This window comes from Macaca thibetana, chromosome 7 (assembly GCF_024542745.1).
Source record: "Macaca thibetana thibetana isolate TM-01 chromosome 7, ASM2454274v1, whole genome shotgun sequence".
NCBI lineage: Eukaryota > Metazoa > Chordata > Mammalia > Primates > Cercopithecidae > Macaca > Macaca thibetana.
Genome location: NC_065584.1, coordinates 156,876,314 through 156,900,422, shown reverse-complemented (window position 1 = coordinate 156,900,422; position 24,109 = coordinate 156,876,314). Strand labels below are relative to the sequence as shown.

General features: G+C 48.2%; 2 protein-coding genes across 5 annotated transcripts in view; both read left to right on the top strand.

The window, feature by feature from the left end:
• The window catches only part of PKM (pyruvate kinase M1/2), an 87,363-nt gene extending 82,101 nt beyond the window's left edge, over positions 1 to 5,262 (top strand). For 2 of the 4 annotated variants that reach the window (XM_050796321.1, XM_050796324.1), the window contains 3 exons: positions 1,352 to 1,518; positions 3,620 to 3,801; positions 4,520 to 5,262. In XM_050796321.1, coding sequence (XP_050652278.1) covers positions 1,352 to 1,518; positions 3,620 to 3,801; positions 4,520 to 4,626 — 456 coding nt within the window. In that variant the 3' untranslated portion in view covers positions 4,627 to 5,262. Of the gene's footprint in view, positions 1 to 782; positions 950 to 1,351; positions 1,519 to 3,619; positions 3,802 to 4,519 lie in introns of all 4 variants that reach the window. The other 2 variants (XM_050796322.1, XM_050796323.1) reach the window with 1 other exon arrangement.
• A 1,279-nt stretch (positions 5,263 to 6,541) lies between these two features.
• GRAMD2A (GRAM domain containing 2A) overlaps positions 6,542 to 24,109 on the top strand; it is a 40,461-nt gene continuing 22,893 nt past the window's right edge. Inside the window, exon 1 of the mRNA XM_050796348.1 lies at positions 6,542 to 6,621. Within this exon, the coding sequence (XP_050652305.1) occupies positions 6,581 to 6,621 (41 nt within the window). The 5' untranslated portion in view covers positions 6,542 to 6,580. The remainder of the gene's footprint in view (positions 6,622 to 24,109) is intronic.

The window sequence follows — 24,109 nt, the reverse complement described above, 5'->3', positions numbered from 1 at the left end:
TAAAGCTTACATTGTCTTTCTGATTCTTGGTCTTATCTGAGCAAGTGATCTGTAAATAACTCAGTGGCTTTCTCATGACTGTTTTAATCATTAGATTTTAATCAAGTGTCTTATTAAACATATCTGCGTGCTTCCACAGACATCTGTCTCTTCACATGGCTGTTCAGTGTGTCTCTCACAAGTTAGCCCAAGTTTTCTGTTCTCCTGCTTCAAACTCAGTTGAGCTGCCTTGCTTTGGCTTGGATCCCAGCTTTCCAGCGCTGCTCAATCTGTTTCCATGGCAGGCCATTGGAAAGGCTCAGTGCATCCCTGTGCCTGAAGCCAAGTGAGCGCTCACTGCGTGCATGCATGGAGGCTGGGCAGGAGTCTGCCTAACCAGACAGCCATGTGAGGAGGGAGGGCCTGTTCCTTTCTGTAAGCTGTGTCGTGAGGCAGCGTGATCAAGTCCTCTGCCAGGGAGTGGTGTGGGCCCAGCCTGGGCATGTTTTCATGCCAGAGTGCTAGAGCCTACTGCCAGATTGTCTCCCTCCATCCCCAATCAAATCCTTCCAGAACGGAAGAGCCAATTTCCCCTGTGTTGGAGGGGAAGTGGCAGCACCTCCTGAAGCAGTTGGACTTTCATCACCCTACCTCCGCATCTGCCTGAAGGACAGATTTAGCCAATTAACTTAAGGTTACCTTCCTCTCTGATTAATTCCCCATTCTGTCTTCCCATGTGTTGTGTCTTGTTTTTTTCCTCCTCCTTCCCTCTTCCTTGTCCCCTCTTCCCCTAAACCTTACAGATAGCTCGTGAGGCTGAGGCAGCCATGTTCCACCGCAAGCTGTTTGAAGAACTTGTGCGAGCCTCAAGTCACTCCACAGACCTCATGGAAGCCATGGCCATGGGCAGCGTGGAGGCTTCTTATAAGTGTTTAGCAGCAGCTTTGATAGTTCTGACGGAGTCTGGCAGGTAGGGCCCTAAGGGCAGGTAACACTGCTAGGATAACCAGCCTCTTGCTTCAGCTGTTCCAGGAGAAGACAGCCAGGCCCAACCTGGCACCTGGGCACAGAGCCTCTTCTTGTCTATAGGAACACCGCCAGGGAGGTCATGGCAGGGCAGGACCAAAGGGTCCTGTGGCTCAGTAGGCACAGCAGATGTCACAGGCACTTGGTGAAGGACTGGTTTCTGTGGAGTCTTGAAATTGGCTCAGCTCAGCATCTCCAGTGACTGGGCTACTCTTGGCCTTTGTCCCTAGGAACATGTTCCTCACCAGCTGTCCGGGTGACTCTTCCCCTCCCTCTCCTTCTGTGACAAAGCTCTGACAAAGCTCTGTCCCCCTCTCGTCCCTCTGGACGGATGTTGCTCCCCTAGATTGCCCGTGAGGCAGAGGCCGCCATCTACCACTTGCAATTATTTGAGGAACTCCGCCGCCTGGCGCCCATTACCAGCGACCCCACAGAAGCCACCGCCGTGGGTGCCGTGGAGGCCTCCTTCAAGTGCTGCAGTGGGGCCATAATCGTCCTCACCAAGTCTGGCAGGTAGGAGGTGGCAGCGGCTCCCTGGGATGCCCCGCTCAGTGGCACCTCTCCTTGGGGGTCCTGGGAGCAGTGCATTGAACAATGCTCAGGTGGCACTGAGCCAAGGTAAGACCCCTCTGCCTGCCACCTTGGGCCTGCAGAGAAGGATTGAGCAGAGCCCCTTCCCTGGGCCCAGAGGACTCTAGGCAGCACACATAAGGAATGTCAGAACATTTGGATCAAAAGCAAGTTTATGCTGGAGATTTATTACATAATAGTGCACAGGCTGACTACAAATGGTTATTTGATATTGAAAATTTAGTAGCCAGGCGCTGTGGCTCACTCCTGTAGGCCGGGCGCGGTGACTTGTGCCTGTAATCCCAGCATTTTGGGAGGCCGAGGTGGGCGGATCACGAGGTCAGGAGATTGAGACCATCCTGGCTAACACGGTGAAACCCCGTCTCTACTAACAATACAAAAAATTAGCTGGGCGTGGCGGCGGGTGCCTGTAGTCCCAGCTACTCTGGAGGCTGAGGCAGGAGAATGGCGTGAACCCGGGAGGTGGAGCTTGCAGTGAGCCGAGATTGCACCACTGCACTCCAGCCTGGGCGACAGAGTGAGATTCCGTCTCAAAAAAAAAAAAAAAATTTAGTCCTCTAAAATAGTAAAAGATAACCACTTTTGCTTATTCCAGTTACTATGTGCTCTTTAAAAATTTCAGTTGGGAAAATGAATTTATTTAAATGCTGTTTACTGTGCCTCCATTTGGCGCACTAGTCCCTGCTGTTTTCGAGCCCTAAAGACAAATTGGTTTCCAGCTCAGGAGAGGTTGCTGTGCTATCTTGGCTGACATTCTGTGGGGCCAGGCAGCCAGGCTGAGGACTGTGTGGCCTATGCTGAGCCTCCAACTTGGGATCCCTTCCTTAGCCCAGGACATTGAGTTAATGTCCTTCACTCTCCTAGTTAGGGATTATGCTCCTTGTCCCTGCCCACAGGGCAGCGAGGGTTTCCTGGAGAAGAGCAAACAGGCAGTGCCCACGCACTGAGGAGCAGCAGGTGGGCATGGGCAGCCCAGAGAACCAGGACACAAGCTCTGTGCAGATGCCCTCAGCAGAGGGCTGCAGCCTCCCACTCTTGGCTGAACAGCTTCAACCAGTAGGGTTGACCTTTCTTAAAAGGTCCAGTTCTTGCTGTTTGGCTATTTTAAGCTCTAGTCTTCTGGGGTTTCACTCAGCTGGTCCTAGCTTCAGCAGTTGCTTCCCTCTGATGGCCTTGCATATAGGCCAAGCGTGAAGTGCAGGGACTTCTCTGCTATGATATGGCTTAAGTTTCCCTGACACCTGTTGAGTGTCCTCATAACTTCCCTTCTGGTGCCCCTCCCCAGCTCCTGAGACACAGCTGCACCTACAAGTGTGCAGTGTCAGTGTTCAAGAAAGCGCCTGGCACAGGGGCTTCAGAAGGGTCCCCTGCCTTCCAAAGGAGCTTTGGCAGGCAGAGCTGCTCCTGCACCAACACTCCCATTTCCTGTTCTTGCCTCTGAGTAGCACTTAGATTTCTAAGCCTCACCTAGATACTCAGATTTGACTCTGGGCCTTTATAGCCCAGTTGCTGGACTGTTTCAGGAGCCAGGGGCCATGTGGGACAGGGAAGAGGGCACAAAAGTAGAGAAGCCTGATGTTGATTCCCATGGGGCTGGTCAGCTCTGCTACTGCTCTACATGCTACTTGGCTTGTAGGTGTCACCGGCAGCGAGAGGAATGGGTGCTGGTGACACTGGGCCAGGGCTGCCTGTCTGTGTCAGAGTGTAGGAGGGGTTCTGCCAACCATGGGCTGTGTGAGATAAGTGGGTGAGGCTGACCTTGGGTCAAGATAATCCTGGGTCAGGATAATCCTGGGCCCTTGGCCTGTGGAGTGGGGGTAGAGGGCAGATGGTAGCCTAGCCTGCTATGGAGGATATAGGATGAGGGGCTGCCCTAGCCTTGGGAGGGGTCCTAGGGAGCAGATGTTGAAGAGGCCAGAGCCATCAGTGAGCTGGGTGAGAGGATGAGCTGTTTGAATACCCTGAGGTACTTCCTGGGGCCTTGTGTAATGGTCTCTTCTGTATGTCCCCCATCCCATCTCAGGTCTGCTCATCAGGTGGCCAGATACCGCCCACGTGCCCCCATCATTGCTGTGACCCGGAATCCCCAGACAGCTCGTCAGGCCCACCTGTACCGTGGCATCTTCCCTGTGCTGTGCAAGGACCCAGTCCAGGAGGCCTGGGCTGAGGACGTGGACCTCCGGGTGAACTTTGCCATGAATGTTGGTACGTGGCTGGAGCAGGGGCTAGAGCCTAGAGGGGTTTGGGGATGCTTGAGCATTGGCTTCTGTGGGACCCTGAAAGTTTGGGGAATAGAAAGGGAAACATAGAGGGGCAAAAGGCCCAGCTGACTGTTCTCTCCCTCATTGGGAATGTTCTTTCTGAATCTGTCATTCCCAGAAGTCCTAAGCTGAGCCCAGGAGAGAAAAGGGTCCTTTGAGTTGTAGGGTTGAGCAGTTCCTTTCCTCTTCTCTTCTAGTCTGGGACTCAAAGCAAAATTGTCCATTCTTTGGCATCTGCTCGTTACTGAGGGTTTTGTTTTTGTTTTTGTTTTTTAAATAAAATTGGCTACAGCTCCTGTGCTGTGGGGTGGCATACACAGATTATGTACTGATGTGGCCATTGTCCCTGTATAAGGTAGGGTATCACCGGATGACAGGCAGCAGCTAGCTCTTGACCCTGGGCAAGGCTTTGCACCCTCTGGAGGATGAAGTGAAAGATGTCCAAAGGTCCCTGCCAACCCTGCCAACCCTGCCATCTGAGTGATAAGGACATTTCAGGGCCTCCCTCCTGTTTGCCTGGGCTGTAAGTTTGGTGCCACCTTGTGGTGTGAGGAAGTAGTGGTCAGCCAGCCTAGTTCAGTGCTCAGGCTATGGGGCAGCTGCCCAGGTGCACACCTGCCTGGCTTGGCTTTTACTTACCAATCTCCCTTCTCTTCCTCCAGGCAAGGCCCGAGGCTTCTTCAAGAAGGGAGATGTGGTCATTGTGCTGACCGGATGGCGCCCTGGCTCCGGCTTCACCAACACCATGCGTGTTGTTCCTGTGCCGTGATGAACCTGAGAGCCCTTCCTCCAGCCCCTGTCCCACCCCCTTCCCCCAACCCATCCATTAGGCCAGCAACGCTTGTAGAACTCACTCTGGGCTGTAATGTGGCACTGGTGGGCTGGGACACCAGGGAAGAAGATTAGTGCCTCGCTGAAACATGGCTGTGTTTGTAGCCTGCTCTAGTGGGACAGCCCAGAGCCTGGCTGCCCATCATGTGGCCCCACCCAATCAAGGGAAGAAGGAGGAATGCTGGACTGGAGGCCCCTGGAGCCAGATGGCAAGAGGGTGACAGCTTTCTTTCCTGTGTATACTCCGTCCAGTTCCTTGAGAAAAAATGGATGCCCAGAGGACTCCCAACCCTGGCCTGGGGTCAGGAAACAGCTAGAGAGTTAGGGGCCTTAGGGCAAGGGGCTGTTGTTCCCTTGAAGCTGACTCTGGCCCTGGCCCTTACTTGCTTCCCCAGCCCCCTGGGCCTCCCCAGTTTGCACCTGTCCCCGCCCTCCACTCAGCTGTCCTGCAGCAAACACTCCACCCTCCACCCTCCACCTTCCATTTTCCCCGACTACTGCAGCAACTACTGCAGCGCCTCCAGGCCTGTTGCTATAGAGCCTACCTGTATGTCAATAAACAACAGCTGAAGCACCTGTTTCTTCTCTTTTCTGCTGGGGAGGGGGAGGTGGTTGAACCCTGGCCTCTGAGCAGGCTGGGAATGGCTGCAGCCTCATGCCCTGCAGTGGAGCTATGGTGGTGTCACCTGCCATCCTGCCCACCTCCTGGTGCAGAGGCGCTGGGAAAGCAGTAGCTGATTATCTTAGGGTTACAGGTTGCCCCCTTCAGTGCTGCGGGGAGACCTTAATGGCTTATGTGAACCAAAGATAGGAAAGAGCAGGGACAAGGCCTCCTCCCTCCCACTCTGGTAGGTAAATTTAAATAGCAAAGTGGCCCTGGCAGTGGTTCTTCCACTTTGGTCTCCCTGCAATAGCATATCCCTTATGGGGGCTGTAGGACAAGTCAGCTCTGGGCGCCTGAGACTGGGTTCTGCTCCCAGGTCCTCAGTTGTGGACCTAGGCTCCCCTTGTGACCCCTCCTGTTTGCTGGTGCTCTCCCACCGTGATGCCGTAGTGCCAAGGGGTTGGGTGAGAGAGTTGGAAATGGGACCAAATCTGGCCTGCGCCTTTTCCCTCTCCTGATCACACTCCCAAGGACCAAGTGACCTGGTGGGGATGGAAGAGGAAAGGGCCTGCAGGCCAGGCAAGTTGGGGAATAGGACCTGTGTGCCCATTATCACTGCTCAATTCAGCCCAGCTCATTGTCACACACTGAGCTGTGCCTCTGCTTCCCTGCCTTTGATTTGTGTCCACCTTCATCCCCTTCGCAGCCTCCTCCAAAAGTGCATTTCCTTAGAGACTGCAATGTTAACTCCAGCAAGAGTGCGTGGGAGCATCCTGGCTCCCGGGCTCGTGGTGGTGACTTGGCTGTCAGACCGTGGTGTTCAATATCCCCTTTGGTGTTCCCCACTCATGGTAAAATTGAAACTTACCCTGGAGCTCGATGTTGGGAAGGGTTAGGTTGGAGAGGGGCCGGAATCGGTTCCTGCAGAGGGACCCAAGCTCCAAGACTAGGAGGACAGAAGCGTCCAGAGGGGACACAATACCCTTGACGTGAGGGACAGGAGGTACCGCGCCAGGCCCTGGCCCCCGGGACCTTCCAGTCCCGGACCTTCCAGTCTCGGGGACCGAGCGCTAGGATCTGCTTAGAGCTTGGGGCCCCACCTGAGGAAGGTGGGGAAGGAGGGAAGCTGGGGAAGCTGGGGAAGGAGAGGGAGGAACGACCAATGGGCTGGGCCCGGCCCGCGCGACCCGCCAATGGGCGGGCGGGGCGGGCTCTCGACGGGGCGGGCGGGGTCCGGCGGGCGCTGGGTCAGGGCGCGCGGTCAGGGCCGCTGGGTGCAGGCGTCGCGATGACCGCTCTGAGCCGGAGCGAGGCCGCCGAGGCGGGCAGGTAAGGGGTTGCGGCCCGGGGGCCGGTCTCGGGGTTCTGGAGGCCGCCGCGAGGGGCTGCTGCCGCGCGGGGCAGGACGGCTCCTGGGGCTGCGGCAACTCGGCGCGTTCTGCCCACGGGGCAGGCACTTCCCGGCCGCCGGAATGCGGGCTCCGGGCCAGAGCTGCGCCGCGCGCCCAGGCACCTCCAGGGGCCCGCGAGGTGTTCGCGCCAGGACCGGGTGTCCTGCTGCGACCTGGGGGATAAGGGACGGTCCCGGCGGCATCCGGGCAGGGAAAGGCACCCTCCTCGCGACGCCCCGCATGGCCCATCTCTGCCTCACCACTCTTCATCCTTTCATTTATTCATTCATCATTCGTTCCCCGCGATATCGACTTCCAGTCCTGATTGTCCCCGACCCAAAGGTTGACTTTCCCTGCGGCCCCTGGAGGGCCAGACTCTTTCCTCTCGCAGCCGAATCCGCACTTGTAGCGGCCCGCGGCTGCGGGGAGGCAGCTCGGAGCTGTCTCAGCACGACGCAGCCTCCCCCGGGCGCCAGGCCCATCCCAGTCGGGCGGGCTGGGGCCGGTCTCCTGGCCTCGAGACCTGGTCCAAAGTCGCCTTGGGAGGAAGGGATAAAGAGGCAGGGCAGACAGGAGATGGCGCTGCACACATAACATCCAGAATTGTGGTTTCTGCTCCTTGAGGTCTTGGGGTTCTAGGGGTGACACTATTTGGGGGAACCTGTCAGTTCCTGCCCCGGTCCAGGTTCCAAGCCGCACAGCCTGAGGTCAGGTAGAGCCTGGCATCCTCAGCCAGCTAGCACTGGAGCAGATAGGGTGAATGTGTGAGCCTTGTGTCCAAATCAGCCCGAGACACACAGGGGTGTGGACCCCAGCGGGGGTCCCTCTGCCGTATCCTCAGAGGGACTGGTGGGGCTCCACCGCGCTGTCATTTGTGTCTCTGCTCTGCTTGCCGCCCCACTCACTAGGCTTGATTGTTTCAAGGTGCCCCTCCTTGCAGGGGGCCAGGCTCCTAGGGAACCAGAGAGGGTGCCCTGGCAACCTGATGTCTTCACCCCATGTCCACCTGTAGCCGGCTCTAAAGTCTGGCTCCTTTCAGAGCAAAGACTTATGGCCTTGCTAGGAGAGGTAGAATAAAGGGTGTCCATCCCATTCTTCAGTGAGGAGTCAGTGTGCCCCTCCTTCTTTTTTCTTTTCTTTTTTTTTTTTTTTTTTTTTTGAGACAGAGTCTCACTCTGTCACCCAGGCTGGAGTGCTATGGTGCAATCTTGGCTCACTGCAACCTCTGCCTCCCAGGTTCAAGTGATCCTCCTGCCTCAGCCTCCCGAGTAGCTGGGATTACAGGCATCCACCACCATGCCCAGCTAATTTTTGTATTTTTAGTAGAGATGGGGTTTCACCATGTTGGCCAGGCTGGTCTTGAACTCCTGACCTCATGTGATCCACCCACCTCAGCCTCCCAAAGTGCTAGGATTATAGGGAATACGGTGTGAGCCACTGTGCCTGGCCCCCTCCATAGTCTTCTGATCAGGCTGGCTGGAGACCATGCTGCAGACACTTAGGTTTAAGTTTTAGTTTGGCAGGCATTGAGTGGGCACCTCTGGGGTAAATGGGCAGGTCCAGAGGGGAAAGCTGACAGAGGCCCCACCGAGCTTCCAGGAGAGTTTAGGCTGGGGCCAAATAGAAGTTCTCCTTCCCAACTTCCCCTTGGGAGAATTTTCTGAATAGCCTGGAGAGGGTAGCTCAAACTCCATCTGTGCCTTGATGTTGCTGGCTGCTTTCAAATTTCTTTCTTTTGTTTTGAGATGGAGTTTTGCTCTTGTTACCCAGGCTGGAGTGCAATGGCGTGATCTCGGCTCACTACAAACTCCGCCTCCCAGGTTCAAGTGATTCTCCTGCATCAGCCTCCCGAGTAGTTGGGATTACAGGCATGCACCACCACCCCTGGCTAATTTTGTATTTTTTAGTAGAGACAGGGTTTTTCCATGTTGCTCAGGCTGGTCTCCAACCCTCGACCTCAGGTGATCTGCCTGCCTTGGCCTCTCAAAGTGCTGGGATTACAGGTGTGAGCCACCGCACCTGGCCTCAAATTTCTAAATTTAGCAAGTCCCCAAAGCTTCGGCACAGACCAGAGAGACTTGCATTGCTAATTCATCCACCTAGGGTGCTCCTGTGATCCCCTGAGGTTGAGGTCAGCAGTACCCAAGGTAGGTTGCTGCCAACTGGCCTCTTGGAAGCTCTCCCATGAGCTGCTGAGCTGTTAGTGCCTCCTGGGGGGCTCCACCCTGCCCCTAACCTGCTTAGGGTCGCTCTGGTCCTTGCCTGCCACGGACCATGTTTATCAGCTGGAGGGAAGATCCTTACTCAGAATCAGAAGTGAGTTCTAAGCCTCAGGCTGTTCCTGTTTTGCTGCGACTTGGGACAAATCACTTCCACTTTCTGGGCCTGCTTTATACCATAAGGTAAGGAGATTGGACTGTACGTTCCCTAAAGGCCTTCTGCATGCAGTCATCCAGTGATTATGCTAACTAGAGACTTCTAGCAACTTCCGGGGAAGTTTGTCTACACTCAGGCTACAGTATTTTCAGCAAACGTGATTGGACAAGTGGGCCTGTGCCTTATATTTTGGTGGAGTGAAAAAATTTGAGCCAGTGAAGCCAAATCCTTATAGCAAGCAGCATGCAGCATACCTGGCTCTTTGCTGATTGCAAATAGGCATTTAAAATATGAATTTGAGCCAGGCACATTGGCTCACACCTCTAATCCCAACGCTTTGGGAGGCCGAGGAGGGTGGATCATCTGAGGTTAGGAGTTCAAGACCAGCCTGAACATGGTGAAACCTCATCTCTACTAAAAATACAAAAATTAGCCAGGTGTGGTGGTGCATGCTTGTAATCCCAGCTACCTGGGAGGTTGACGCTGGAGAATCTCTGGAACCTGGGAGGCAGAGGCTGTAGTGAGCTGAGATCACACCACTGCATTCCAGCCTGGGCGACAGAGTAAGACTCTGTCTCCAAAAAAAAAAAAAAATATATATATATATGATAAAGAAAAATAAAATATGAATTTGGAATCAGAAGTCCCCATTACTTCCAACTAAAGTGGCATCATAGGTATTTCCTAAGTTTTAAGTTCTGGATAAAAACTCCACCAGTGTCTATGATCTCCACCATGAACTCTGTTAAGGAACCTTCACTTTTGTGTATTCCCGCTCTTTTCTCTCCATTTCTCTGTCTTCTGCATAAGCATGCCCTCTTGCTAAGTAATTCAAGCATAAGGACTTGGAATACTAAAATCACAAGCTTAGGAGAAAGAATAAAATAAAACTGTTATTTTCCCAAAACAAAAATTTCCCTCCAACTTCCTTCCCAGTTTCGGAAGATGTTTCATTTCCTTTCATAATTTCTCCTTTGCTGTGGCTACCCATGGAAAGCCCTTGAAGTCAAGAATGGTGTAGCGTTCCACTCTGATATCTGGTGTGAGCCTGAACACCAGAAAATAATTTTTCTCCCTTCCAGGAAAGTGAAAATCATTTCCCGCAATTCTGCAGCCATCTCTGATGCAAGTATGAGTTTCAAATGAGGTTGGCCTTGGCCACTGTGCTGCTATTCACCTGGACTTCAGGATATCAGTCTGTCACCAGCTGTCATCACCAACCTTTGAAGCTTTAATTCCCCAGCTATTTGCTGATGTAGGAAAGGAAGGAGAAGGGGGAGGGCAGAAACCCCTGGGAATGGAGCTTCCCGTGTAATTAAGAAGTAACAAGCTCCCCAAGGTGCACCTGCCTGCTCCGGGACAGATTCTGAAAGGCAGGCATTGTCCTCAGGGATATAAGCCACTGTAGGAGAAAGTGATTCCTCACCCCTCCTTCCCATGACTATACATTTTTATTAGTTTAGAAATGCACAAGCCGGGCGTGGTGGCTCACGCTTGTAATCTCAGTACTTTGGGGGGCTGAGGCGAGTGGATCACCTGAGGTCAGGAGTTTGAGACCAGCCTGGCCAACATAGTGAAACCCCTCTCTACTAAAAATACAAAAAATTAGCTGGGCGTGGTGGCGGGTACCTGTAATTCCAGCTACTAGGGAGGCTGAGGCAGGAGAATCACTTGAACCCGGAGGCAGAGGTTGCAGTGAGCCAAGATCATGCCATTGCACTCCAGCCTGGGCAACAAGAGTGAAAAAAAAAAAAAAAAAAAAAAAGAAATGCTCCTTCATCGTTTAGGACTGGAGGCGTGTTTTAATAACCTGTGGCGACTGAACCAATCTTTAAAGCCTTGTCCTAAATTAGTGTTTCTTCAGTGATGTTTGAAATTACATTGTTAATTTTTTAAGCAGTTTTTGGCTGGCTGTATTTCTTTTTAACCTGAAGTAAAGATCACATGAAGAATTAGTTTAAATCAAACATGAATCGCTTTTCCTCCTAACATCTATACATGGCACATCAATGGTATAGTAGTTAATTGTAGAGATCCTATTGGTATTTCATTTCATTGGCTCACCAAGCGCACAGCAGCCTGGGCGGTATGACTGACCAAACAACTGTGATTGATTATTAGAACTTTTTTTTTCTCTCTTCTGTAGAAAAAAAGTTTAGATATTTCTAATTTGTGTTGGAATTAACCGGATTACTCAAAACCTGCCAGTAATCACTCGGGCCACACAAAATGCTATTTTAAAATAAATTTTGAATTTTTGAAGGATTACTTAGAAATTTTATTTTAAAATAGCCCAGTGACAATACTTAGAATTGGCATTCCTACTGTGCTTCCTTCATTATTAAACAAGTTGAAACATGTTTATATTCTGAATTGCTAACTTTTTATTGTGGAAAATTTCAAACATATACAAAAGGAGAGAGAATAGTGTAATAAGTGGCATGTACCCATCTCCCAGTTTTAGCAATAATTAAGTCATGGGTAAAGTTTGTTTCATATATATCTCCCTGTCTCCTGGATTATTCTGAAACAAATTGTAGCTATTATTTTATCCAAAAATATTTCGGTATATATCTATAAAAGAGCCTTTAAAAAATATTTCTACAATATCATTATTACATCTAAAAGATGACAGTAACTCCTTAATCTGATAGCTGGTCAGCATTTACATTCCCTCCATTGTCTCATAAATGTCTTTGTACCATTTATTTTAATAAGGATTCAGATGAAGTTTATACTTTAAATTCAAAGAGTTGACTTTTTTTTTTTTTTTTTGAGACGGAGTCTCTGTCGCCCAGGCTGGAGTGCAGTGGCCAGATCTCGGCTCACTGCAAGCTCCGCCTCCCGGGTTCACGCCATTCTCCTGCCTCAGCCTCCCGAGTATCTGGGACTACAGGCACCCGCCACCTCGCCCGGCTAGTTTTTTGTAATTTTTAGTAGAGACGGGGTTTCACCGTGTTAGCCAGGATGGTCTCGATCTCCTGACCTCGTGATCCGCCCGTCTCGGCCTCCCAAAGTGCTGGGATTACAGGCTTGAGCCACCGCGCCCGGCCAAGAGTTGACATTTTGAATCTATATATCTTTATCTCTGTAATCTCTTTACATCTGTGGTTTCCTCTTTTCTTCCCTTTCTTTTTCCCTTGCAAATTAGTTGCTGAAAAAACCAGGCTATGTTTTCTATAACTTCTTCTGATTTGTTGATGTTGTTTAAACCATTCCTTTGATTTATGTATTTCCTATACATTGGGAGTTGAACCTAGAGTCTTGGTCAGATTCTGATGGTATTGTATGCTTCAAGAAGCATATAGTATCAGTTATTTCTCTTTGAAGAATGTCAGCAGCCATTGATGATTATTTCATTCTGACCCATTATTTCATTAGGGACTGGAAAATGGTTATTAGTCTAATCCTACCAGTTTTTCATCATTTATTAGGAGACTCTTTCTATAAAAAGATGTGTTCCCGGCCAGGTGTAGTGGCTCCTGCTGTAATCCCAGCACATTGGGAGGCCGAGGTGGGCGGGTCACCTGAGGTTAGGAGTTCAAGACCAGCCTGGCCAACATGGCGAAACTCCGTCTCTACTAAAAAAAAATACAAAAATTAGCTGGGCGTGGTGGCGGGCACCTGTAATCCCAGCTGCTAGGGAGGCTGAGGCAGGAGAATGGCGTGAACCCGGGGGGCGGAGCTTGCAGTGAGCCGAGATCACGCCACTGCACTCCAGTCTGGGTGACAGAGCGACACTCCATCTGGAAAAAAAAAAAAAAAAAAAAGGTGTGTTCCCTTTTCAACTATTTGCTTATCCTGAGTTATAGCCAGTACTAGAAAGGCAGAACAAATACTTGACTCTTATTTGTTAGTTTTCAAAATTGTGGTATGGGCTCTAGTATCCACCAAGGTGGCCAGTGAGTCATTTCGGTGTTATTATAATCTCATGGATTTGAACATATTTGATGTGTTTTAATCCATTCTTATTGATGCTCAAATGGTCCCATCTTTAAGTTGGTTCCTGAGTTCTTGAGCCATGACTCCAGGCTTCGATGACTTCCTTAGTTTCTGGTATGATTAGACGTTTTAGGCTCCTTTTTACATTTCCTCAGATCTGGAATCAGCCATTTCCCCAAGGAGCTGCCTAATTAGAGGAGTATCTGCTATCATTTGGGGGTCATAGGCTACACTGGGAATCTAATAAAAGCGAAATGCTCTCTTCCCAGAAACATACCCCTTTGTTCAGCCCCAGCAATTTTGCCCAAAGTTCTAGGAGTTCACAGATCCGCTCTCCAACTCTTGCCTGGACCTCAGAGGCATGTAATTTACATTAGATTGTCAATCTGCGTCCATAATGATGGAAGACTTGGGAGAATGGGAAATAACCAATTGTCCCCATGTGAAAACAGAAACTGGAAAAGTTAATGAATGTTGCAATACAAGACGATGCAAGAGAAGAGAGAGTTGTGGTGCAGACTTTGCCCTGGTCACACCAGCAGTGGAGATCCAGTTCTATCAAGGAAGGAACATGAGGACAAAGGTTTGTTCCTTGGTGAAGGATTATTAGCTAGAAGGAGGTCCATTCAGGTACTGGGAAGAACTTTAAAAAAAATTTTTTTTGAGACAGAGTCTCACTGTGTTGCCCAGGCTGGAGTGCAGTGGCGCGATCTCGGCCACTGCAAGCTCTACCTCCCGGGTTCACGCCATTCTCCTGCCTCAGCCTCCCAAGTAGCTGGGACTACAGGCACCCGCCACCACGCCCAGCTAATTTTTTGTATTTTTTTAGTAGAGACGGGGTTTCACCGTGTTAGCCAGGATGATCTCGATCTCCTGACCTCGTGATCCACCCGCCTTGGCCTCCCAAAGTGCTGGGATTACAGGCATGAGCCACAGCGCCGAGCCAGGAAGAACTTTCTAATAGTCAGGACTGCAGTGACAGATCTAATAGATGGTATTCATGTATAGGCACACATTTTGAAATTCCTGTTGCCTAGTTATAATGTGCCTTTTTTCCCCCACCCACTCGAATATTTATTTCTTTACATGGAGTTTCTTGATATGGAGAACACTGAATAAGGGTTTGGTTTGGTTTTTGTCTTTTAAGCCATTCCCAGCCCTGTAGTCAGTGTGATGTGATAGGGCAGCCTAAGCTTTCAGACAGACCTGGGTTCACACTCTTGCTCCACAAGTTACTGCTGAGTTACTACTGGCTCTGAGCCTCCCATTATCCGTCTATAAAACAGACTCACAGCTAACCTGCTTCAGAGGTACTCTGGCTGTGTAATGGCCTGGTACCCAGTAGGTGCTCACTAAAACGTACTTTCCTTTCAGTGCCTCTAACTTTGAGAACCTGAAATGGGGCTTCTTAGTGATAATTCAGCTACAACTCTAAGAAAAGCTACCTCTGTTTTACTTTTCCAGGCACAAAGTTCACTTTTTAAAATAAACTTTTTGTTTCGAGAGAATTGTAAATTCACGTTCAATATTATAAAGTACTACAGAGAGATCTCATGTATTCTTCACCCAGTTTCCCCCAATGGTAACATCCTGAATAGCAATAGAACAGTATCACAACCAGAAAATTGACACTGATATAATCCATCTACCTTAGTCAGAGTTCACTAGTTTTACATGCACTCGTTTGTGTCTGTGCATGTGTGTGGAACTATATTTAGTCTTGTGTAATTTTTATCACATGTCGATTTGGTAAAGTTCATTTTTATTTATTTATTTATTTATTTATTTATTTATTTTGAGACGGAGTCTCGCTCTGTCGCCCAGGCTGGAGTGCAGTGGCCGGATCTCAGCTCACTGCAAGCTCCGCCTCCCGGGTTTACACCATTCTCCTGCCTCAGCCTCCCGAGTAGCTGGGACTACAGGCACCCGCCACCTCGCCCAGCTAGTTTTTTGTATTTTTTAGTAGAGACGGGGTTTCACCGTGTTAGCCAGGATAGTCTCGATCTCCTGACCTCATGATCCGCCCGTCTCGGCCTCCCAAAGTGCTGGGATTACAGGCTTGAGCCACCGCGCCCGGCCCAAAGTTCATTTTTAAAACCAAGCTTTATTTTTCTGTTGGTTCTGAACGTTTCCATGTAGTGAAGAATGAGATTTTAGGAATTTTGAATTTCAGAGGTGTCTATTCATTAATAATATCGCAGTACCTTTGCAACAATTCTTTTTCCTGCCTTCTCCTTCTCCTCCTTTTTAAAAATTCTTTTACTAAATGAAAATAGTTTGTTTATTCTAATTATAAAAATCAGGCAAAGTGGCCTGAATACTTGGTTTGTTTGAACTTATTCTAACAGGTGTGTAATACTTTTAACATCAAAACCAATAAAGCACTTAAAGGCTGGGCATGGTGGCTCACACCTGTAATCCTAGCACTTCAGGAGGCCAAGGTGGGCAGATCACCTGAGGTCAGGAGTTCGAGACCAGCCTGGCCAACATGGCGAAACCCTGTCTCTACTAAAAATACAAAAATTTACCTCGCTGAGGTAGCAGGCACCTGTAATCCCAGCTACTGGGGAGGCTGAGGCAGGAGAATCGCTTGAACCTGGGGATCGGAGGTTGCAGTGAGCCAAGATCATGCCACTGCACTCCACCCTGGGCGACAGAGCAAGACTCCGTCTCAAAAAAAAATTTAGGCAAAGTATACCAAAAATACAGAAAAGTATAAAGACGAAAACGAAAAACATGTAAAATCCCAATTCGTGGAGGAAAATGTTGGAATTTTAGTGAGCATCTTTCTACATGTATTTTATTAGGCACACTGTTCTACAGAACGCTTTTCCAATGTTATATAATCCTATCTTTCATGTTCATATAAACTTTTTAATAAGTTTTAATAAATATTGATAAATATTTTTAATGGTTACATAGCCTTCTAGTCTACAAATAAAACACAATTTGTGCCTTATTGATGGACATTTATAGTACCTCCTTTTTTCTCCTCTAACTACACTTTAATGAGCTTTTTTTTTTTTTTTGATATGGAGTCTAGCTCTGTTGCCCAGGCTGGGGTGCAGTGGGAGGATCTCAGCTCACTGCAGCCTCCGCCTCCTGGGTTCAAGTGATTCTCCTGCCTTAGCCTCCTGAGTAGCTGGGATTACAGGCACACACCACCATACCCAGCTAATTTTTGTATTTTTAGTAAAGACAGGGTTTCACCACATTGGTCAGTCTGGTCTGGAACTCCTGACCTCATGATCTGCCTGCCTCGGCCTCCCAAAGTGCTGGGATTACAGGCGTGAGCCACCATGCCTGGCCAGTGAACATTCTTACTATACATTGTAATTTGTGCTCAATTATTTCCTAGCAATAAATTGTTAGAAATGGAATTTATGGGTGTGACAGGTGTCTACATATAAAATTTATGTACCTTTTTCATACTGTCCTACCATACAGATATGTGAGATTGTTCATTCACCAATATGTTGATCAACATTAGATAGTATTAACTTTAAAGCTTTAAAATCTAAAAAGTTAAAAAAAAAAAAAAAAAAGGCACAGTGCCTCACTCACACCTTGTAATCCCAGCACTTTCAGAGGCTAGCTGAGGCTGGCAGATCACTTGAGCCCAGGAGTTTGAGACTAGCCTGGCCAACATGGCGAGACCCTGTTTCTATAAAAAATACAAAAATTAGCCAGGCTTGATGGCACATGCCTGTAGTCCCAGCGACTTTGGAGGCTGAGGTGGGAGAATTGCTTGAGCCCAGCAAGCAGAGGTTGCAGTGAGTTTTTATTGCACCACTGCACTCAAGCCTGGGTAACAGAGTAAGACCCTGTCTTAAAATGTATATATCACGGCCGGGCGCGGTGGCTGAAGCCTGTAATCCCAGCACTTTGGGAGGCCGAGACGGGCGGATCACGAGGTCAGGAGATCGAGACCATCCTGGCTAACACGGTGAAACCCCGTCTCTACTAAAAATACAAAAAACTAGCCGGGCGAGGTGGCGGGTGCCTGTAGTCCCAGCTACTCAGGAGGCTGAGGCAGGAGAATGGCGCGAACCCGGGAGGCGGAGCTTGCAGTGAGCTGAGATCCGGCCACTGCACTCCAGCCCGGGCTACAGAGCGAGACTCCGTCTCAAAAAAAAAAAAAAAAAAAAAAAAAAAAAAAAAAAAAAAAAAAAATGTATATATCACTTATATCTTTAATTTACTTTACTTTTTTTTTTTTTAGTTTTTCTCTCCTTTTTTTCTCTTTTGAGACAGGGTCTTGCTCTGTTGCCCAGGCTGGAGTGCAGTGACATGATCGCAGCTCACTGCAGCCTCAACATTCCAGGCTTAAGTGATCCTCCCACCTCAGCCTCCCAAGTAGCAGATGGGACTACAGACACATGCTACCACACCTGGCTGATTTTCATTTTTTTTGTAGAGATGGGGTCTCACTGTGTTGCCCAGGTTGTTCTCAAACTCCTGGGCTCAAGCGATCCTCCTGCCTCAGCCTCCCAGTGTTGGGATTACAGGCATGAGCCACTATGCCCAGCCTTTAATTTACTTTAAGAGCTTTACTGGTTTTGATTTTAAAAGTATTACAAACCTGTTAGTATAAGTTCAAACAAAACAAAGTATATAAAGAGTGAACATCATTCCTTTATTCTCCTGGATGTAGTCATGATTGTTTGATGTATACCCTTCAGTATAGTTTTTTTATGTTATAGATTATATCATACTGATCTGTATCTACTTTTCTTTTCTTTTTTTTTTTTTTTTTTTTTTTTTTGAGATGGAGTTTTGCTCTTGTTGCCCAGACTGGAGTATAGTGGCACGATCTCAGCTCACTCTACCTCTACCTCTGGGGTTCAAGCAATTTTCCTGCCTCAGCCTTCCAAGTAGCTGGGATTACAGGAGCCTACCACCCACCACAGCCAGCTATTTTTTTTTTTTTTTGTATTTTTAGTAGAGAGGGGTTTCACTATGTTGGCCAGGCTGGTCTCGAACTCCTGAGCTCACGTGATCCATCTGCCTTGGCTTCTCAAAAGTTCTGGGATTACAGGCATGAGCCACTGCATTCACTCTGTACCTACTTATCACTTACAATACATGTTGGACTTTTTTTTTCCATATTAGCACATATAGGAGCTCTAACTTACTCTTTTTTTTTTTTTTTTTGAGACGGAGTCCTGCTCTGTCGCCCAGGCTGGAGTGCAGTGGCGCCCTCTCGGCTCACTGCAAGCTCCGCCTCCCGGGTTCAGGTCATTCTCCTGCCTCAGCCTCCCCAGTAGCTGGGACTAAAGGCGCCTGCCACCACGCCCAGCTAATTTTTTGTGTGTGTTTTTAGTAGAGACGGGGTTTCACCATGTTAGCCAGGATGGTCTCGATCTCCTGACCTCGTGATCCACCCTTCTTGGCCTCCCAAAGTGCTGGGATTACAGGCGTGAGCCACTGCGCCCGGCCTAACTTACTCTTTTTTATCAATTGCTTAGGAATCCATTATATTGATAAAATACCATTTTGGTATTTCTACATTTTTCCCCATAATTGTTAATCATATGAATATACATTTTTGTCCATTTATTTCCTTACATCAAGTGTCTTAAAAGGAATTGTTGGGTTAAAGAATTTGTATTTCTTGGCTGGGCACGGTAGCTCACGCCTGTAATCCCAGCACTTTGGGAGGCTGAGGTGGGTAGATCATGAGGTCAGGAGATTGAGACCATCCTGGCTAACACAGTGAAACCCCATTCTCTACTAAAAATACAATAATTAGCCGGGTGTGGTGGCATGCTTCTGTAGTCCTAGCCACTCGGAAGGCTGAGGCAGGAGAATCGCTTGAACCCAGGAGGCGGAGGTTGCAGTGAGCAGAGATTGTGCCACTGCACTCCAGCCTGGGTGATAGAGCGAGACTGTCTCCAAAAAAAAAAAGATTTTGTATTTCTTAAGGCATTTGATGTATATTAGAAAGGTTAACTCAGTCTTTAGTCTTATAATGGGGAATAATAAATGACTATTTTCACATCCTTGGTAACACTGAGCACTATAATTTTAGGGTTTACCGATAAGATAGGTAAGATAGTTTTGTAAATTGCTTGTTCATATTCTTTGCTCAGTTTTCTATTAGTTTGTTTACCTTTTTTTATTGACTTGGATGAGCTCCCTACATATGAAGAATACCCATCCTTTGTCCACTTAAATTTTGATATACAGAAATTTTAAATGTTTATGCAATTAAATCTTTTATGTGTTCTGGGTTTTATATCTTGCTTAGAAAAACTTTTCCTGATATTTAAAAATATTCTCTTTTATTCTAGCTATTTACAGATTTAGAAAATATTTAGGTGTTTTATCTCCCTGGATTATCTTTTTGTGAATGGTGGGAGGTAGCCCCAATACCATTTATTGGACAACTCATTCTTTCCTTACTTGTATGAAACACGTTCTTCGTGATGTGCTAAATTCTCATATACTCATAGGTCATTTTCTGAACTGTCTTATGTTCCATTGATCTAGTAGTCTTTCCTAGGCCAGTTAATACCTCACTACTTAATTAATCTACCTTTGTAATTTGTTCTACATCTGGTAAGGCAAAGCCTTTGCATCATTTTCTTTTTCAAAATTTTCTTACTCTCTTTCACATGTGTGCACACGCATGTGCACCCTGTTGGAACATTTACAAATTAATTTGGGGTAAATTTGCTCCTTTAAAACTTTGACTCAGGCCAGGAGTAGTGGCTCACGCCCATAATCCCAGCACTTTGGGAGGCTGAGGCAGGTGGATCACCTGAGGTTGGGAGTTGAAGACCTGCCTGGCCAACATGGTGAAACCCCGTCTCTACTAAAAATACAAAAATTAGCCAGGTGTGGTGGCATGTGCCTGTAGTCCTAGCTACTCAGGAGGCTGAGGCAGGAGAATTGCTTGAACCTGGGAGGTGGAGGTTGCAGTAAGCCAAGATTGTGCTATTGCACTCTAGCCTGGGTGACAGAGCAAGACTCCGTCTCAAAAAAAACAAAAACAAAACCCGGAACAAAATATACTTTTTGTTGTCATATGAATATATATTATTTTCCCACATATACTTTATAACTGTATTGTAGGTCTACAGGAAAACGATTGATTTTGACAAGTTAAAGAATCAGTCATTTGGGAGGTAGCCAATTGCCCCAATACCATTTACTGGACAAGATCTATTGATCTTGTAACCGTTAAAGTAGTAATTAATTCCATGAGTTAATTATGTGTCTACCCCATCACAGTTCTGCCTACTTCAGTGCCCAAATATAAAAATATCTGTGCCACTTTTTTATGATTTGTCGGTTGATTACGTATTGTTCAGGTAGTTTATCTGACCATCTTCAAACAATAATTGTCTCTTTTTAACATGTAAGTGAACCTTTTATTTATTTTTCTCGCCTGCGTGCGGTGGCTGGAAGCTCCAGGACAAGGCTGAAAACAGTGGCGAGAGCAGGCATTCCTAGGAGCGCTCCCGCAGTTAGACAATCTGGGGTTCTCCCTGGAGGAGGAGGTCCCAGGACCCAGCAAGCTCCTCAAGACGGGGTCATTGTTCAGGAATCTGGGCCCTTGGCCAGAGCCCAGCCTGGGGGAGCCGAGTTGGCAGGAGCCTGGGCAGGGCTCGCGGCCAGTCCCCGTGCGGGCATCCTCAGTCGGGCCAGTTACCATGCGTGGTGCAGGCACCGCACCAGGAAGGCGCTCGGAGGGGGCGCGCGCTCCTTTTCCCGGGGGCCCAGCAGGTGGGGGCACGGCTGCGGCACTCCCGACAGCTCCCCGGCCTGCGCAAGCTTTGGCTGTGACCACCAGCCTCCTGCAAATGGTCAGCTGGGGCCAGCCGGGCGGGATCAGTGCCGCCGCGGGCGCCGCTTTGGAGCCACTAAGTGTGGCGCTGGAATGCTGGGTGCGGCTGCCTTACCAGCTTCCCAGCCCTTTCCAAGGCAGGCGCAGAAAATACACTTGTGGTTCGTGCCTGTGCTAGCCGAGGGGTGGAGGTGCTGCGGGTGAAGGTGGCTTGGGGAACTGGGGAACCGGGCAGTGAGGCCGTGGCAAGGGCTGTCCCTCTCCCTCCCTGACGGCAAACAACCCCCTCAGGGAACCAGGAGAGAAACATGCAGTCCTATCTACCTGTTCCCAGTATCTCCGTGGTCTTTTCCTGCAAGGGAGGGCGGAGGGCAGTTTCCGAGGGGATGTGGACTGAGCTGGGCTGGGACCAGGTTTCCAGCTGTGCTCAGCAGCATCCTTGCTGGTGGACAGAGACCTGTGCTCACCGGACCATCCCTGGGATGCAGTCACCGGCCTAGGAGAAAAGGAGGAGGAGCAGACCCCACTACTGCACCAAAGTTGTCCTGACCAAAGTTACTCATCTGCAGTGGTAAATTCAGGGGCTGCCTTTGCGTCCTGCTCTTACTTGGCCTCTCAGCAGACTTCAGCTCTGCGTTCCCCTCCATCTTTTGAAACACTCCTTTGGCTTCCATAACAGCCTTACACCTGGTTTTCTACTTTCTGTTGTTTTGTATTTATTTATTTGTTTGTTTATTTTAATAGAGACAGGATTTCACCATGTTGGCCAGGCTGGTCTCAAACTGTCGATCTCAGGTGATCCCCAGACTGCTGGGATTACAGGCGTCAGCCAACACACCCGGGTTTTTTTTTTTTTTTTTTTTTTTTTTAAATGGAGGCATGGTCTCGCTCTGTCACCTGGGCTGGAGTGCAGGGCACAATCATAGCTCACTGCAGCCTTGAACTCCCCTGACTCAGGTGATCCTCCCACCTCAGTCTCCTGAGTAGCTGGGACTACAGGTGTTCGCCACCACAGCCAGCTATTTATTTTTTTGTATTTTTTTGTAGAGACAAGGTCTTCCCCTGTTGCTCAGGCTGGTCTCAAACTCCTGGGTTCAAGAGATCCACCAGCCTAGGCCTCTCGAAGTGCTGGGGTTACAGGCATGAACCATTGCGCCCAGCCTCTCTTTCTTGGGCCACTCTCTCAGAATCTCTTTGGAGGACTTCCCCTCTTCCTTCTCCACACAATCTTTAAGATTGTAGTTCCACAGATCCCAGACTTCTCCCTTTCTTCTCTCCTTTTCCCTCTCCACCTCTTTGTCTTCATTGAAATATAATTCACACACCATAAAATTCACTTTTTTACATGTACAAATTAGTAGTGTTTAGTATATTCACAAAGTTGTGCAACCATCATCCCCAAAAGACACTCTGTCTATACCATTAGAAGTCACCCCTCATTTCCTCCTTCCACTAACCCTAGGCAACTACTAATCTACTTTCCGTCTGTATGGATTTCCTATTTTAGACATTTCCTATACATGGAATTGTACAATATGTGGTCTTTTGTGACTGGCTTCTTTCACTTAGCTTTTTTTTGGGGGGGGGGATGGTGTCTCACTCTGTCGCCCAGGCTGGAGTGCAGTGGCACGATCTCAGCTCATTACATGCTCCGCCTCCTGGGTTCATGCCATTCTCCTGCCTCAGCCTCCTTAGTAGCTGGGACTACAGGCGCATACCACCATGCCTGGCTAATTTTTGCATTTTTAGTAGAGATGGGATTTCACCCTATTGGCCAGGCTTGTCTCAATCTCCTGACCTTGTGATCTTCCCGCCTCGGCCTCCTAAAGTGCTGGGATTACAGGCGTGAGCCACCGCGCCTGGCCAAGAGTTCTTTTAGAACAATTTTAAGTTGTAGTTAAGAAAAAGGAAAAAAAAACAACCTACCATCTGGGCATAGTGGCTCACACCTGTAATCCCAACACTTTGGGAGGCTGAGGCAGAAGGATCCCTTGAGGCCAGAAGTTTGAGACCAGCCTGGGCAACATAGAGAGACCCTGTCTCTACAAAAAATACAAAAAATAGCTGGGCGTGGTAGCATGTACTTGTAGTCCCAGCTACTCAGGAGGCTGAGATGGGAGGATCACCTAAGCCCAGGGAGGTTGAGGCTGCAGTGAGCCATGCTTGCGCCACTGTACTCCAGCCTGAGCAACAGAGTGCACGTTTCAGTAGTGTTCAGTATATTCACATTGTTGTGCAATCTTCAGAACTTTTCTTCTTGCAAAACTGAAACTCTATACCCAAAGAACAACAACTCATTATCCCCTCTGCCCCCAGGCCCTGGCAACCACCATTCTACTTTGTTTCTGTGAATTCAACTACTCTAGATACCTAATTTAAATGGATTCATATGTTTTTTTGTGACTGTCTTATTTCACTTAACATAATGTCCTCAAGGTTATAAGGGTTCTCTATATATTTGGGATACTAATCCCTTATCAGACAGATGATTTGCAAATATTCTCTCCCATTCTGTGGATTGTCTTTTCACTTTCTTGACGATATTAACAGCATAAACATTTCTATTTTTGATGCGATCTAATTTATCTGTTTTTTTCCTTCTGTTTCTTGTGCTTTCGGTGTCATATCTAAGAGATCATTGCCTGATAGGTCATAAAGATTTACGCCTATGTTTTTTTTAAGAGTTTCCTAGTTTTAGCAGATTTTGGCTTTTTTTTTTTTTTTGGGATGCCGATCTAATTTATCTTGTTTTTTTCCTTCTGTTTCTTGTGCTTTCGGTGTCATATCTAGAGATCATTGCCTGATAGGTCATAAGATTTACGCCTATTAAGCAGATTTTGGTTTTTGGTTGGCTTGTTTGTTTTTTTTTTTTTTTTTTTTTTTGAGACTGTCTCACTCTGTCACCCAGGCTGGAGTGCAGTGGCGTGATCTCAGCTCACTGCAACCTCCGCCTCCCAGGCTCAAACAATTCTCTTGCCTCAGCCTCCTGAGTAGCTGGGATTACAGACATGCTTCCCCACGCCTGGCGGATTTTTGTATTTTTTGTAGAGACAGGGTTTCACTGTGTTGGCCAGGCTGGTCTCAAACTCCTGACCTCAAGTGATCCACCCTCCCCGGCCTCCCAAAGTGCTGGGATTACAGGCATGAGCCACCGCGCCCAGCTGAATTTTGACTAATTTTTGTATACAGTGTGAGCTAAAGGTCATGTTATTCTTTTCCATGTGGATATTCAGTTGTCCCAGCATGATTTGTTGAAAAGACTTTTATTTCCCCCTAAGTCTTGGCATTCTTGTTGATAGCTTCTGTTCTTTGTGTA